At 54.3% G+C, this 15,255-nt stretch overlaps 1 protein-coding gene across 4 annotated transcripts in view; it reads right to left on the minus strand.

Moving 5' to 3' along the window:
- Positions 1–590: 590 nt before the first annotated feature.
- Positions 591–15,255, minus strand: part of LOC119103815 (putative ATP-dependent RNA helicase DHX34) — a 25,682-nt gene continuing 11,017 nt past the window's right edge. For 3 of the 4 annotated variants that reach the window (XM_037227474.1, XM_037227472.1, XM_037227475.1), the window contains exons 12-19: positions 7,492–7,719; positions 5,661–5,777; positions 4,824–5,005; positions 4,214–4,324; positions 3,805–3,926; positions 3,278–3,482; positions 1,357–1,487; positions 591–1,069 (exon numbers count right to left, since the gene is read on the minus strand). In XM_037227474.1, the coding sequence (XP_037083369.1) occupies positions 885–1,069; positions 1,357–1,487; positions 3,278–3,482; positions 3,805–3,926; positions 4,214–4,324; positions 4,824–5,005; positions 5,661–5,777; positions 7,492–7,719 (1,281 nt within the window). In that variant the 3' untranslated portion in view covers positions 591–884. Of the gene's footprint in view, positions 1,070–1,356; positions 1,488–2,822; positions 2,832–3,277; positions 3,483–3,804; positions 3,927–4,213; positions 4,325–4,823; positions 5,006–5,660; positions 5,778–7,491; positions 7,720–15,255 lie in introns of all 4 variants that reach the window. The other variant, XM_037227473.1, reaches the window with a different exon arrangement.

The raw sequence follows: 15,255 nt of genomic DNA on the forward strand, positions 1-15,255 counted from the left end.
GGAGTAAAATTATCTACCAGGCCTTGCTGGTGTTTGCACCAGGCTCTGCTTTCGTGGTGCGGTGATGAGACGAAAAGATAGGGGACGCGTGTAAATCATGCATTTGGCTCACAGCTGCCGACTGTAATGCATTTTGTAAACGAACCACACTTAATGCGTGCAAGCGGCTGGAGTTGCTGGGGTTCTTGGACTCGAAGGTACCTGGCGCCCTTGCTCTGTGCAAACATACACATGATTCAGCTGTAGGTGAGGCAGGACCAGACATAGGTGGCCAGGTTCTGTGGAGTCTCGTTCACGCTTGGTGATTTCAAGTGAGCTCGGCTTTGGATGACATCTGAAAACCTCAGAAAGGGTAATAGAGGTTTGGCATGTGCGTTAAGATAATGTCAGGCGGGAGTGAAAAATTCAGATCAAATATGGGGAAAAGAGCGAAAAATTCCTCCTCATCGGGTGTTGCGTTACGCCCAACGTCGGCATTTCTAGGACACTGCTGAACACAATAATCGTGCATGCTTTCTAAAAGCATCGTAATAGCAACTGTGAATGTTTAAACGGTACTTTCATACATATATCACAAGTGAAAGCAAAGCAATCTGACACTCTTGTATTGGCTCCATTGCCAGTCCCATGACTCAGCTCCATAGGAGTAAGCAGAACGCCATTCCATACAACAATCAGACAACGCATAACATTTTCCCAAAATAGGTCGCATTTTAAGTGATGATCACGGCTTAGGGCAATGCCAAACAATACCGCAGACAGAACTAGCAGAGCACGAATACAAATGACAAAAAAATACACGGTGGTACGGAAGCGCATACCACGTAGCGGAAGACGGAACAATGTCATGCAGACACAGAATCACAGTGATGTACTGCTCACCACTACGGTGCACGGGGGACGGAGGGAGGGAGGGAGGAAAGGAGGGGGAGAGGGGTCCGGTGACTCCTCCGGTGCCGTAGAATCTCCACAGGCGTCAGGTCAAGAGTGGCCTTGCAGGTTTCGCAGAAGAAACCCCCGGTTTTACTGTCGCCGTTTTCTACAGGCTCCAATTGCGGTTCTTCCCGCCCTGAAGCAAGGCAAACAAGAGCATGAGGGCACGTGCCCAACGTCACAAACATCACGCAGACATCTCAAGTCGCGGACGGCGCGCGCGCACGCAAGCACGCACGCACGCATGCACGCGCGCACGCACACACGCACACACCCACCCACACCCACACCCACACCCACACCCACACCCACACCCAAGCCCACGCTCCCCCGAGCCGCCCCCCCCCCCCCCCCCGTGCGCGCTGTGCGCCCTCCGACGCGACACCGGCCAGGCGTCGGCCCCGTGCACCGACCACCACGTACCGGACGCCGTCCTGGGCTCGAGGATGCACTGGCGCCAGTGGTCGAACCTGTGCAGTGGCAGTGCGCCGAGCAGCCGCTCGCAGAACGGGCACAGCTCGTCGACCAGCGACACGGCCTGCTCACTGGCCAGGCTGCGGTGAGAGATGCGAGTCATGCCCGGCGCGCCGAGTCGGGCGGGACGCGGCGCCTGGGGACCGCGGCGACGCGGCCCGGGGGAGAGGGTCGGCGGAGGCGGGGACACGGCCCGGGAGACCAGGCCAGCGGAGACAGTGTCACTTTTGTAAGAGCGGGCCAGTGCAGACGGTGTCATTGACCGGGAGAACGGGCCAGTGGAGACGGCGACGCGGCCCGGGAGAGCGGGTCAGCGGAGACGGTGTCACTGCCCGGGTGAGCGGGCCGGCGGAGACGGCGGTGCAGGACTGCACCGCGCCGTCCGCACGTCACGCGGAGGCGGACGCCAGAATGGTGCCGGGGAAATACCAAGCATTTGCAAAAAGGCGACGACCAACCCCAAAGTCAGGCGTAATCACCAGCACCAGAAATATCGTGCTCAGATTAAGTCAGATCCAATAACTCCGAGGCAAAAGACTCAAGCCTTGAAACGTGGAACGGAGGTCCGAGATTGTATCTTTTGTTGCATCATATCCGTTATCATGCTCTCTCTCTCTCTCTCTCTCTCTCTGTCGAGGATAGAGCTAAGATAGAGGAGCGGTGCGCGTACTAGAGAGATATACGACCGATAGAGAGAAGCCTATATCTCTCTCTCTCTCTCTCTCTCTATCTATATCTCTCGTCTCTCTCTCTCGCTCTCTCTCTATCTCTCTCTCTATCTCAATAGCTATCTCTCTCTCTCTGTCTCTCTCTCTCTATCTCTCTCTCTCTCTCTCTCTCTCTCTCTCTCTCTCTCTCTCTGCTCGCGTGCGCGTGCGTGCGTGCGTGCGTGCGTGCGTGCGTGCGTGCGTGCGTCTGCGGTGCGTGCGTGCGTGCTGCGTGTGTGTTATGCTCGCTGTGTAGTCAAGTATAAATGGGAAATGCAGTTCAGCGGCCGGTTCAGGATTGGCTCAGTAATCACTGACGTGGTAGAATGAGAGCGGTGTTGCGGAAATATTTGGTAATACCGTGCTCACTTTGGAAAATCATTCGAGCAGCACCTGTCTTTAAAACTGCAGTCGGCGGACCTGGTTCGTAAAGCACAGAAATCCACCGTTTGGACCTCATGGCTACAAATGTCACAGATCAAGCCGAATAAAATACAACACGTAAATTTGTAGCATGATGACTATAAGGGAAGATCGGAGAAATTCTCCAAATCCATCACGCAACGATGCTTACTAGACCACATTTGCCACAGCACAAACACACATGGTAGTTGCAAACAAGCTGGTCTCCACCTGACGTATCTGAGGGAACAGACCGATCACTACCCGTCGTATCTGCGGCAGATGACAGGTCATCACCAATCAAACCTGTCGTATCTGAGGTAGCCATCCGGTCCTCACCTGCCGTATCCAAGGTAGCCATCCGGTCCCCACCTGTCCTATCTGAGGTAGCCATCCGGTCCCCACCTGTCTTATCTGAGGCAGCCATCCGGTCCTCACCCGTCGCATCTGAGGTAGACATCCGGTCCTCACCTGTCGTATCTGAGGTAGCCATCCGGTCCTCACCTGTCGTATCTGTGGTAGCCATCCGGTTCTCAATGTCATATCTGAAGTAGCCATCCAGTCCTCACCTGTCGTATCAGAGGTAGCCATTCGGTCCGTCGTATCTGAGGTAGCCATCCGGCCCTCACCTGTCGTATCTGAGGTAGCCATCCGGCCCTCACCTGTGGTATATGAGGTAGTCATCCGGCCCTCACCTGTCGTATCTGAGGTAGCCATCCGGCCCTCACCTATGGTATATGAGGTAGTCATCCGGCCCTCACCTGTCGTATCTGAGGTAGCCCGGCAGCTGGGCGGAGCCGGACGCCTCCTCCGGCCGTCCCGTAAAGATGGCGCTTAGGTCGGCGGGTAGGAGGCGGCGGTACGAATAAAACACATCGGTGTGTAGGTACTCGGTGAGCGCGGTCACCAGCCGGGTCCGCAGCGTCGCCTCCTCCTCTGACTCGTGCAGCTGCTCCGAGCTGCGGTCTGCAGCCGTCCAGCGGCCGGTCACGCACGGTGGCAGGCCTCCCGGCGCTAGCAGTCCACGCGCTCCCGCCAAACGGCACTACTACACCAACACCGCAAAGCATGTGGATTGACTACTATCCTCATCATTGCAAATAATATTGCTAACCAACGCAATTCAATGTAACAGGCCCAAGCTGGGCCCGAGTTCATCCTGAAGACACGAATCGTCGAGCTGGCACACACCAGACACGTCACAGAAGCCGCCGATTACCAGACGTAGACGTAGACGTGACGTGACGCAGAAGTAAACAACTGTCGACACGGCTTCGTGAGCACTCACTAGCGAGCCGGACCTGCAGCAACTGGGACCACCACTGGCGCAGTGTGACCGCACGCGCCACCAGCTGCTGCGCCTGCGACGCGTCCGTCACCAGGAACTCCACCCAGCGGTCACAGCAGAGGCTGGCGGTACGGCGGTGCCGAGGTCACAGACTGCGCCGACGGAGCGGCCGCCGCCCGCGCCGCCAGCAGCCGAAGCCAGCCGCGTGGCATGGCCCTCGCTCAAGCAAGTATGCCGGGCGATGGTGTGCTCACCGCTGCGTGCTGAAGAGTCGGCTCAGCCCCGCACGCAACACGACTATCCGATCGTTCCCCTCCGGCTCTCCTCTCGCGGGCACGCAACACCCAAGCCACTGACGACAGTGGCCTGGCCTCCTGCATCGCCACTCCGTCCCCACACCCGGGCCTACGTGCTGAAGGTGACGTCCGTGTCGATGGTGTTGCTGAAGAGCAGAGCCGCCTGCAGAGCCGGCACCCTGGTCACCCCCGTCACATATGGTTTGGTCGTCTCCAGAAGCGAACTGCCGAAAACACCACCAGGGATTCACAGATACCCAGGTTGCACGCGTCACGCACGGCCAGCGCGCCTGCAGCGAGGCCTGTCCGCCGCGCTGACGGTTCACTTGTTCCCTGTTGCACGCGCCACGTACGGCCTGGAAGTGTTCAGCCGTCCCAGCGACGAGTTCACAATCCCCAGCCGCACAATTGGCAGAGCCAGTGATCGAACGGCACCAACTGATGATTACTACCGAAAGCCACAGTGATCAAACGAGCCAGCGTCTCGACACACCGAACCCCTGACCAATAAAACTGCATCCCGGTGCGCGGAGGCTGACGCTAGAGCTTCTGCCAACGATCCACTGCGCTAACACAAGACCGGTGCAACCCGGCATGATCGATACATAGTGGGCCCCCACCCTCTGCCGCCAAGCCGCGGGACCGAGCGCCGACAGTGCTGACCGAGCGCCAGGCGCCCAGGCGCCCAGCCCCCCCCCCCCCCCCCCGACGGTCCATACTCACACGAAGGCCAGCAGCTGGTGCCGGTTGCTGATGACGCTGTGCCGCTGCCGGCGCGGTCCGGTCGGCACACGCACGTCGCTGTCGGCAATCTGCAGCACCTCCGGCGAGAAGGCCAGCACCGAGTTCGGGTGCAGCACGACGAACGGCTTGCTGGGACAGTGGAACACCAGATCCGAGCCCGACTGCAACGGTACGGCGGCGGTGACGGCGACGGCCGGCTAGCCGCGCACACAGCGCTGAGGGCACGGCGACGGTGGCGGTGACGGTGACGGCCCGCTAGCCGCGCACACAGCGCTGGGGGCACGGCACGGGCAGGTCACGTGGCCTTGACCAAGCCCGTCCGGGGCACTGAGAGGGGTCGGAGAGCGGCGCGGGCGGCCCACGTGCCCCTGACCAAGCCTGCCCGAGGCACTGAGAGGGGTCGGAGAGCGGCGCAACGCGACGCGGCGTGGGGTGGGACCACCCGCACTGAGCGTCCGCACGCCGCAGTACGAGCAAGCCACATCCCGGCTGCTGCTTCCCTGATAGACACCGCAGCTGACAGCTGTAGCTGTCAACGGCGCCCATGCGCCCCGTGCCGTGCGCGCAAATGAAGACCCCACGGGTCAAACCCGGGTAAATATAAAGCCTTCAGGTGTAACTTTCCATCCCCACCGTAAGCTTATGCAGAGGGAGTGCGTCCTGTCTCACCTGGCAGGGCCCATGCCTGCACGCATGTCCCGGATCTAGCACGTAGACTACCTTGTACGTGTTGTGCAGATCCGGCAGGACAGCGCCCGGTCTCACCGGACAGGGCCCATGCCTGCACGCATGTCCCGGATCTAGCACGTAGACTACCTTGTACGTGTTGTGCAGATCCGGCAGAGCGAAGTTAGGATAGAGGCCGCTGCACAGGATGATCTTGAGCAGCGTCTGGTCTCGGTGCGACGCCAGTTTACTGGCCCTCAGCAGCTCCTGCAGACGACGGCCCGTTGTGGCAGCACGACATCGCACGCGCACAAATATTCACATCCACAATGCACTGGCCTCGAGGCGGCGTATCCGTCTTTGATTTTTGTACATTATTTACGTGTAGACGCGGGATATTTTCAACACTACTAAAAGGCATGCTAGGGTTTTAAGCCAATACGCTGTTTCTACTCCACATCCAGTGCTAGGTCCAATGCTTAATGGTGTGCAGCGAGCGTTCGCAAGTTAAACTAACCACAAAACACGAGAAGCCCTTAAGACCAGAAACAATAACCACGCATGAAGAGCCAACCCATTCACCCATACATCAGCCAACATATCGCAGTGATTAGGGGCAATGGTTCCCCTCACACACACACACACACACACGCACGCACGCACGCACGCACGCACGCACGCACGCACGCACGCACGCACGCACGCACGCACGCACGCACGCACGCACGCACGCACGCACGCACGCACGCACGCACGCACGCACGCACGCACGCACGCACACACACACACACACACACACACACACACACAACACACACACACACACACACACACACACACACACACACACACACACACAGTGTGTGTGTGTGTGTGTGTGTGTGTGTGTGTGTGTGTGTGTGTGTGTGTGTGTGTGTGTGTGTGTGTGTGTGTGTGTGTGTGTGTGTGTGTGTGTGTGTGTGTGTGTGTGTGTGTGTGTGTGTGTGTGTGTGTGTGTGTGCGTGTGCGTGTGCGTGTGCGTGTGCGTGTGCGTGTGCGTGTGCGTGTGCGTGTGCGTGCGTATGTGTGTATGTGTGTGTGCGTGCGTGTGTGTCACATATCGCCGTGATTAGGGGCAATGGTTCCCCTCCCCCCACACACGCACGCACGCACGCACAGACGCACGCACGCAGACTGGCCCTCTTTATACCATCTACGGGCGACTGTGGTCCCTGACCGTTGCCTAGCAACACAAAGTAGGGTGGGGGGGGGGGGGGGCAACCAACGTCAATCGGGACAACGGTGGCCTTCGTACGCCAGTCAGCCACACTCGTCCCGACCAAAGCCCGCCCCCTTCCCTCCCCCGGCCCGATCTATCCCAGCAGTAGGCACAACTCACTTGCCATAGTGTCGCCGTTTCGCTATGCCTCAATGCTGGTCAGGGCTTCCCATTCTTGCATGCATTTTCCACACGGCCTGAACCCACTCGCCCTAGCGTTTTAATTTTGCTATTTCCAGCCGGTTAAGGGTTCGGGAACATGGCGACTCCCTCTTTGTGAGTTCTCGTTGACTTTTGGGTAACTTGACAAAAGCAAATTTTGAGCCGGAATCGAGTTAACTTGGTCTACAGTCGTACAAACCCACTCCGTGACGGCCAACAGCCGGAGTAATGCCCGAATTGTGAATGATGCAGGCTAAGGTCTAAGGATTTCCACCAATGTAACAATTTACCGTAAAATATCAGCCACACGTCAAACCAACATGACATTAATAACCACATCCAGGACGACCACACCACCTTATGTTCATCTCCATGTCGAAAGTGTACATATTGCGCCGCTTATTAGTATTTCCACACCACTCTGTGTCCCACCTACTCACATTGATTTTATTTACGGACTTTTTTATTTACGGGCTATTACCAGTCAACCCGTGCACATTTTTCTAGGCGAACGATCGCCAACAAGAGTGGCCCGCCAGGGGCTCGGCGTGCTTTACTGACTTGTAGTTCGCGCGTGCCAGTGCGCATCTTGAAGTCGATGTCTGAAATGTCGTCGGCCGCATGCTCGTCGTCGCCAGGAGGCCGTCCGACGCGCGGCAGTCGCCGCTGATGAGGCTGCGCCAGCTGCAGCTGCCGGCGCGCAGCGCGCAGCTGCGCCAGCTCGCCGTGACGTCGCACACGTTCAGCCGAGCTGACCAGCCGGGCCGGCTTGGGCAGCAGGCGCGAGTCCTGCCGTCGCGGCGTCACTTCCGGTCATGCTGCCAACGTACACAGAGGGCCGGGCCCGGCCGGCACCGGCAACAGTCGGCAGGCAGCACGGGCAGCACGACGGCGCTCGGCCGATACCACCGGCGGCGGCACGACACTCATTCACAGTCGCGCCCTGGATGAACGCAGCAGGTGAGAGTCCACTGATAACGACGCTACCGGATCAGGGCTGCAGCGTACCACGGGCATGGAACGCTGTGCCGAACGGGTCACACGGTTTTAAGCTTTCACTGAGGTAACGTACTTGTGCTCAAGGCAAATAACCCCACCGTGAGGTCTGGCGGCCCTCCGACATCATCCTGCCACGGCACTGCGTGGGAAGTAGTACGAGAGGAGGGAACATAACTCTGCGTGCACGGATTGTGAGACTAAAGCATAGGGCGGTCACCACGTGCACACGCACCCAGGCCCCGGACGCGAGTCACGCCCGGCGCACCGAGCCGGGCGGGCCGCGGCGCATGGAGACGGCGGCGACGCGGCCCGGGAGACCAGGCCAGCGGAGACGGTGTCACTGCCCGTGAGAGCGGGTCAGTGGACACGGTGTTGCTGTCTGTGAGACTAGGCCAGCGGAGATGGTGTTACTTTTGTGAGAGCGGACGAGTGCAGGCGGTGTCACTGACCGGGAGAGCGGGCCAGCGGATAAGGCGACACGGCCCGGGAGAGCGGGCCAGCGGAGACGGTGTCACTGCCCGGGAGACTAAGCCAGCGGAGACGGCGGTGCGGGACTGCACCGCGTCATCCGCAGCGTCCGCACGTCACGCGGAGGCGGAGGCCAGAATGATGCCGGGGAAATACCAGGCCTCACAAGAAGGCGATGACCAGTGCAAAGTGAGGCTTAATCACCAGCACCAGAAGTACCGTGCTCAGAATTAGTCAGATCCAATAACTCAGAGGCAAAATACTCAAGCTTTGAAACGTGAAGCGAAGAAACGAGATGGGATGGCATTTTTTATTTAAATGTATATATTTTCTTACGTTTATTCTGTAGTTATGCCGCGTAGCGCAGGGATAACAAGGATCGAACAACGAAATGCAGTTCGGCGGCCAGTCCAGGATTGAGTCGGCAGTCACCGAGAGATGGCAGAACGAATGCGTTGTTGCGGAAATATGTCTATAAAAAATACCCGAACGGGTCACACGGTTTCCAAACTTTCACTGAGGAAAGGTGCATGCGCTCACGACAAATAACCCCACCTTGAGGTCTGGCGGTCCTCTGGCACTGTCCTGCCACAGGACTGCGTGGCAAGTGGGACGAGAGGAAGGAGCATAACTCCGCGCGCACGAATTATCACCTATAGCGTAGTGCGGTCACCATGCGCACACGCGTCCCGGTGGCCGACTGGCAGCGACACACCGCTTGGGGGGCGGGCCCATTTGATCCCCTGATATCTCAAAAACCAGACACGCCAAATTCGCAGGTTGGGTAAATCTCACGCGAACTCATTTTTGTCAAATATTGAGGTTCTCAAGTCATGAATTTTGGGTCCAATACGGTCGCACATAGTCATACCACGTGATGTGTCCAGTGTCCTGAGACTTTAGGCAACCGCCTTTAACCAAGGTCATAGGCGTACGAACGTTTCAAAAAGTGCGGGACCAAGCTCAGGGTGCACTTTAGGAACTTTTTCTAGAAAGCGAGCCCGATGACCGGCGGGGGAGGGGGGTAGGGATGGAGGTTGTTATCGCTCTTTACTCAAATGCCACGGCTGCTATGCTAGATATATGATGATATCTAGTGGTGCACAATCTGGCCTATTCGACTCATCTGTCATTTGGCAAATAAAGCCATCCAGCTTCCCTAGATTATTCGTCCATTTTAACATTGTCTTTCCCGGCGAGGCGAAATTCCACGAGCGGATAGGTACTTTGGGTCATTAAGGAAGCATCTGCCTCCACAGTGTAGATATCAAAATACGGCCTGGGTATAGGCCGGTGATAATTTTGAAAGTAGATCGATTGCTCACAGTGCGACAGATTTTTCATGCGCCTTCATTTTGCTGGCCGCTTTCCAAGAGATAAGACTGGTCGCAGTATTTTAGGCGGAAACAAATTCGGGAGCTTGAAACTGCTAGAAACAATGTGCCAAGTCATAAAACTGGAGATTCTCTTTTAAGAATCAAGTCACATAACAAGGACCATTTGTCATATACCCCTTACCTGGACCCTGCTCCTGTCCGCCGTCAGTGGCCACTGCCCTGGTCCGGATGTCTCCCGCATGACTGACTGCTTTGTTGCATACTTTGGGACCAGCGTTACTACTACATGGTAAGTAAAACGCGTGTCGGACACCTGCATCAGTATCTTGTTCTGAATTATCTTCTCTCACACCACACCATCGCAGAAAAATAGCCTACGGGAAGCTGTCTGCCTTAGGTGTGAATTGGCCTAACGGACACCTCATTGCCCATCATGCAACGTATACGACTTGATTTGCTTTTCTGTGTAGGCAGGGGCGTAGCCAGAGCCTTGCCAAGGAGGAACACAAGGTTGACAAAAGCCCATCTTATGTTGATGCCCCCCCCCCCCCCAACAAAAAATCCCCCGATATAGCTTACCTGTTAACAAGTGACACGGTTTTCTTCATTTTATTGTTATTTTTATCCTGTAACCAGAACAGAAACCAGAAGCTACCGTGAACTCAATTCTGTTTGCATTTTGGGGTCAATAAACTGCAGAAATCAGACGTTCAACGACTGCATGGGGGAAATCACCGGCGCTCTTAATTCACAATGGCTAGTTGGCTTTCCAAACCAATAGAACCCAGGAGCTTTGTCAATTTTTTATCTCGGTTCTACAGACATTGAGGACATCGCGAAGGTAGATTGTAGAACGATATGTTTAATCCATATTTGAAGATGAAAATTTAATTGTAGATCGAGTGGCAAACAATGTGTATTAACATGGCCAAGCCATGATTGTCCGAAAATTTTCACAATTCAGTCAGAATAGATTAGTGATACAATTTATGTAGCGTGTTTTTTTATATGCGCACTCGCAAATTTTAGCAAAGAGAACCTCGATACTAGGCGTTTCAGTCTCCGTAGTCCGCGGAGCTGTAGCCCAGTAGCTAACATGTAGCCGCGGCCCACCGATGGACGAAAATGATGACGCTTCTGAAATGATAACCTTTAAACACTTAAATCGACTAGTAATACACGTTATGTGACGTAATTTTGAGCATGCGCACTCGAAAATTTTAGAAACACGAGCTTTGACCCCAGGCGCTGTAGTCTCCGTAGGCCACGCAGCGTCAGTGCGACAGCTAATATTAAATTGTGCCCGACGGATGGACGAAAATGACGACGCTTGTGAAAAAGTATCCTAGGACGCTTCATAACATCGGATGTTGTATTTCGAAGGCAGCCTGAGCGCATATTTCAAGTGTGCGATTTTTAGACTGATTAAAAGAACGGATTGGCCCCTACAGCACCACGAAGTGGGGCTGGCATCTATTGGTTGAACTGGAAGAGTGAAGGCAAAATCTCCATTTTTCGTGTCTTCACAGCTATTTATTGTCCAGAGGACAGATTAACGCGGCGACCGCCGTCTGGTGGTACTTGCAATGGCCCAAACTTTTCGATTTTACGTAAGTTGCAACCCAGTCCATCCTTATCCTTGTTCTCGAGGTTGTGGGCGGGTATGCGTAAGCCTTTGGAAGTAATTTGTTTCAATAATACATCCTGAAAAAATGGACGTCCTCAGGCAAACATGGTATGACCTTGCTCGTTTTTTTAATTCATTTCGACCCGCGCCATTCAACAGTAATGAGAGCCCCACTCTACTCCACAATAATGAGACCCCTTATTTCCTTCCGAGCAAGGGGCCTCTTGAGTAGAACACCAGGGGTACATTATTATCTCCGGTCAAGGGCTAAATGGCCATTCCGTTCCATCGCGAAGTGTCTTCTGGCTATCATTTTGGTGGCATGGGGCGGGATCTCCTGGCCGATCCGGAGGCCATTTAGAAGGATATATCATAGCACATTGTTTCCGTCCCTGACACGGGAGGCCATCTGACCCACGCAGTTAGCCCCGGATCAGCACAGGAATCCTCATTGGCGCAACAACATCCCTGATCACCGCAGGTAGTCCGATAGTTGTCACATAGACCCCAGTTCCGTGTTTCTCTGTGTTCTTCAGAGATAGTGAGTTCTCCCTGACTGTAGATTGTAGATGAAATGGGGTTCCTAACTTGTATTAACATGGCTAACCCATGTTCGTCTCAAAATGCTCAAGATCCTGTCAGAGCTAATTACTGAAAAGAAAACTACGTACTATGGTGTTGAACATGCGTGCTCGCAGGGCATAACAATAGCAGCCTCGACGCCTGGCGTTGCAGTCTCCAGGCCGTGCGGCGTCGGCTTTGCGGCTGTAACACTAAGCGATGGCCAATGAGCGAACGAAGAAGATGACGCATCTTAAGGGAGATGGATGGTGAACTAGGTAAATCGGCATGCATGTTTAATGTGGTGCAAAAGTAATTCAAATGCAACCTTAATCTGAAAAGTGGGGGGGGGGGGGGGCAGTTAACATTGCTGGCCCACCCCCACCTTGAAAAGTGGGGGGGGGGGGCATGGCCCCTCTGCCCCCTGTTCCTACGCCCATGACCAAGGTAACTGTTTTAAGCAAAAGGTCACTGGCATTCAGATCACGTCAGTGACACTACTTGATCTTTGGAAGGTCAACATGACCAAAAGCATTCGACACTGTTTTGATATTTGAACTTTGAAACGTCCAGAACTATGCTAAGCAAGTCCTAAAAGCAAATGATTCATCGAAGTCCTTTTACTCCGCTGACCTTCACGGCGTCGCAATAATATTCTTCTGACGTCCCTGTAATCACATCGTTGAAAATGAGCATATAGAACTAACCAAGAAAGCGAGTTTTCCAGTGTTGGGACAGCTTTCTTTTGACCTAAATCCGACCTTGATACCTGGCCTAAAAGTCAATGTAATTTGTCGTAATCCCAATGCATTTAAATCTAAGCATATAAGAAGCCATCAAAAAAAAAATGACTGCATCGTCCGATGAGATTGGAAGATTCCCTAGGGCTTGCATTCGCTGACAGCCATGGCCTGACTGACCTGCCACACGCCGGCGATCCCACAAGCCATATCTCATTTTAATGCTTACAAATTAGCTATTCAATTGCCTACATACGACGACGGCATACGACGCTTGGCGCGACTTCGCCGAAACGTTTGGTAGCTCTTGTGGAAAAATGTTCCAGGTCAAACGGACCCTACCTGAGTGTGTTGTGTTTAAAAAGCCTCACATTGTGCCGCAATGGGTCAGTTTAACACAAAAACTACTTATCTTGTACTGTGTGACGGCGAAAGACAAGTACAGCGTAAAGCTATTCCCACAACTGTGCCACATCGGATGTGGCAGTCGCTAACAAGTTGTAATGAACAATGAGTGCCGAAGGCTAAAATCTTGCCTGGCAAGTTCCACCCTTACTCGAGAGCAACGTGATTGCGGGGCATTATGTAACGACTCCTATGAAGATCTTAGCGGGTTCATATTTAACTGAAAATGGTGTCATATTTCGGCACACGAAGTATTTTACTGACCAGGAAGCCAGCAAGCTTTATTAATTAGTGCCGCCTGATACTCGGTACAGATACATTTGAAATTGCTACCATAATTGGCACATAGAAAATTGCTTATATGACCTTTGCACATACGCAACTCTTTTAAGATCAGCTCCCGACATCTTCACGAACCAAACGGTCCGTGGTGGTAACGTGCCAGCGTAGTTTCACGAAGGACGTTTCTTTTTTGTGCGAATGGAAACAAGAAGAAATGGGAACAAATTGGACCATCCTCACCAAGATGCGTGGAACTTTTAGAGTGGTTCTACCAAAGTTCAGGCAGTCATTACCCTGCCACTCGTTAGGCCCGCGAAAGAGAGACTATTCTCCTCTCGTCAAACCGGCGAAGCCCACGAAAACAAGCAACACGTAGTACGAGAAAAAGCGTAGCACCAGCGCAAGCTGTGACAAGTTCATGAAGTTGAAAACAGACATCACCGAGAGTTAATTGAGCAAGAACGCAATTGACAACAAAAATGACAGGACTCACTGGTCCGCTTGTACCCGATGCATGTAAGGCACGAAGCAGAGCTGCCAAGAGAAGTTAAAATGCTCCAACTCGCTCCAACGGCTTCGACTCGTCATGTATAACTCATTTTCTTCGCAATACGCTTTACGGATATAGCTAAACGTGTTCAATTCAGGTATGTTCCTCATTGCTTGATCTACCCATTTCCTTCTCACAGCACCGAACAAGCAGATCATGGGAGAACTGAAGACCTTGGGCTGGGCGAGTGCACGATCCGGCCGAACCGCCGCAATCGTCGTCGATGCAGCCGCGCTCCTCAGTGTTTCTGGCTCTCGGCCGGTCCGCAGCAACCGTAGCGTCGCTGGTGTGACGATGCGAATCAGTGAGGCTTCGAGACCTCGACCTCGACCTCGAGGCTCATCAGGGCGGTGTGACGGGGTATGAACTGGGCTTCGAGACCTTGACCTCGATCTCGGCGCTCATCACGGCGGTGTGACGGGCGAATGAAGTGGGCTTCGAGACCGCGATCTCGACCTCGAGGCCCATCAGGGCGGTGTGACGACGCGAATCAGTGAGGCCTCGAGACCTCGACCGCGACCTCGAGGCTCATCAGGTCGGTGTGACGACGCGAATCAGTGAGGCTTCGAGATCGCGACCTCGCGAATCAGTGAGGCCTGGAGACCTCGACCGCGACCTCGAGGCTCATCAGGCCGGTGTGACGACGCGAATCGGTGAGGCCTCGAGATCTCGACCTCGACCTCTAGGTTCATCAGGTGACGCTCCATTAAGGTTAGGTGGCGAACTACAAGTTTACTGAGGTCACATGCATCTCCACATGCAACGAACGTCTCAAAAACTGTACTCATCCCCAAAACCAATCAACGGTACAGGTTGGTCTGTGCGTTCACTGCATTTTGATAATTTCTGTATCTTACTGAAATGCGCATAAGCTTAGGGATTTTCAGCATATCCTTCAATTTATTTCATGACTGTCGGGACAATTTACACCACCTCCGCAAAACGACTGTCTACATCCCCCTCACGTTTCATTTCTTTTTATTTAAGGTTTAATCCGAATGTCTCCTTTAAATGGATTTTTGGAACAAGAGCCAACGCTACGCAGTGTTTGTTGTACGAGCCTAGACCCCACCATCAGATTGCGATATTTCGCGTCCAAGGCAGAATTTTGCGGCTAAAGCTTAACCTGCCGCAAATGCTCGGCACGGACCGCCCTGCCATCTGCCGTCAACTGACTGTTGACGCGGCCGCTGCAACCGGCCGCAGGCCATCCCAGCCACGGGCAACAGCGAGCGCCTGCAGCGACAACATCTCATACAGATCCCACCCCGGCGACGGTGGGTAAACCTAATGTCAAGCGCTCAACTGGGCTATCGGGCAAAGTGCCAGAACAACCAAAGCTACACTAAACTGGAA

This window comes from Pollicipes pollicipes, unplaced genomic scaffold (assembly GCF_011947565.3).
Source record: "Pollicipes pollicipes isolate AB1234 unplaced genomic scaffold, Ppol_2.1 Scaffold_5724;HRSCAF=6776_pilon_pilon_pilon, whole genome shotgun sequence".
Taxonomy (NCBI): domain Eukaryota; kingdom Metazoa; phylum Arthropoda; class Thecostraca; order Pollicipedomorpha; family Pollicipedidae; genus Pollicipes; species Pollicipes pollicipes.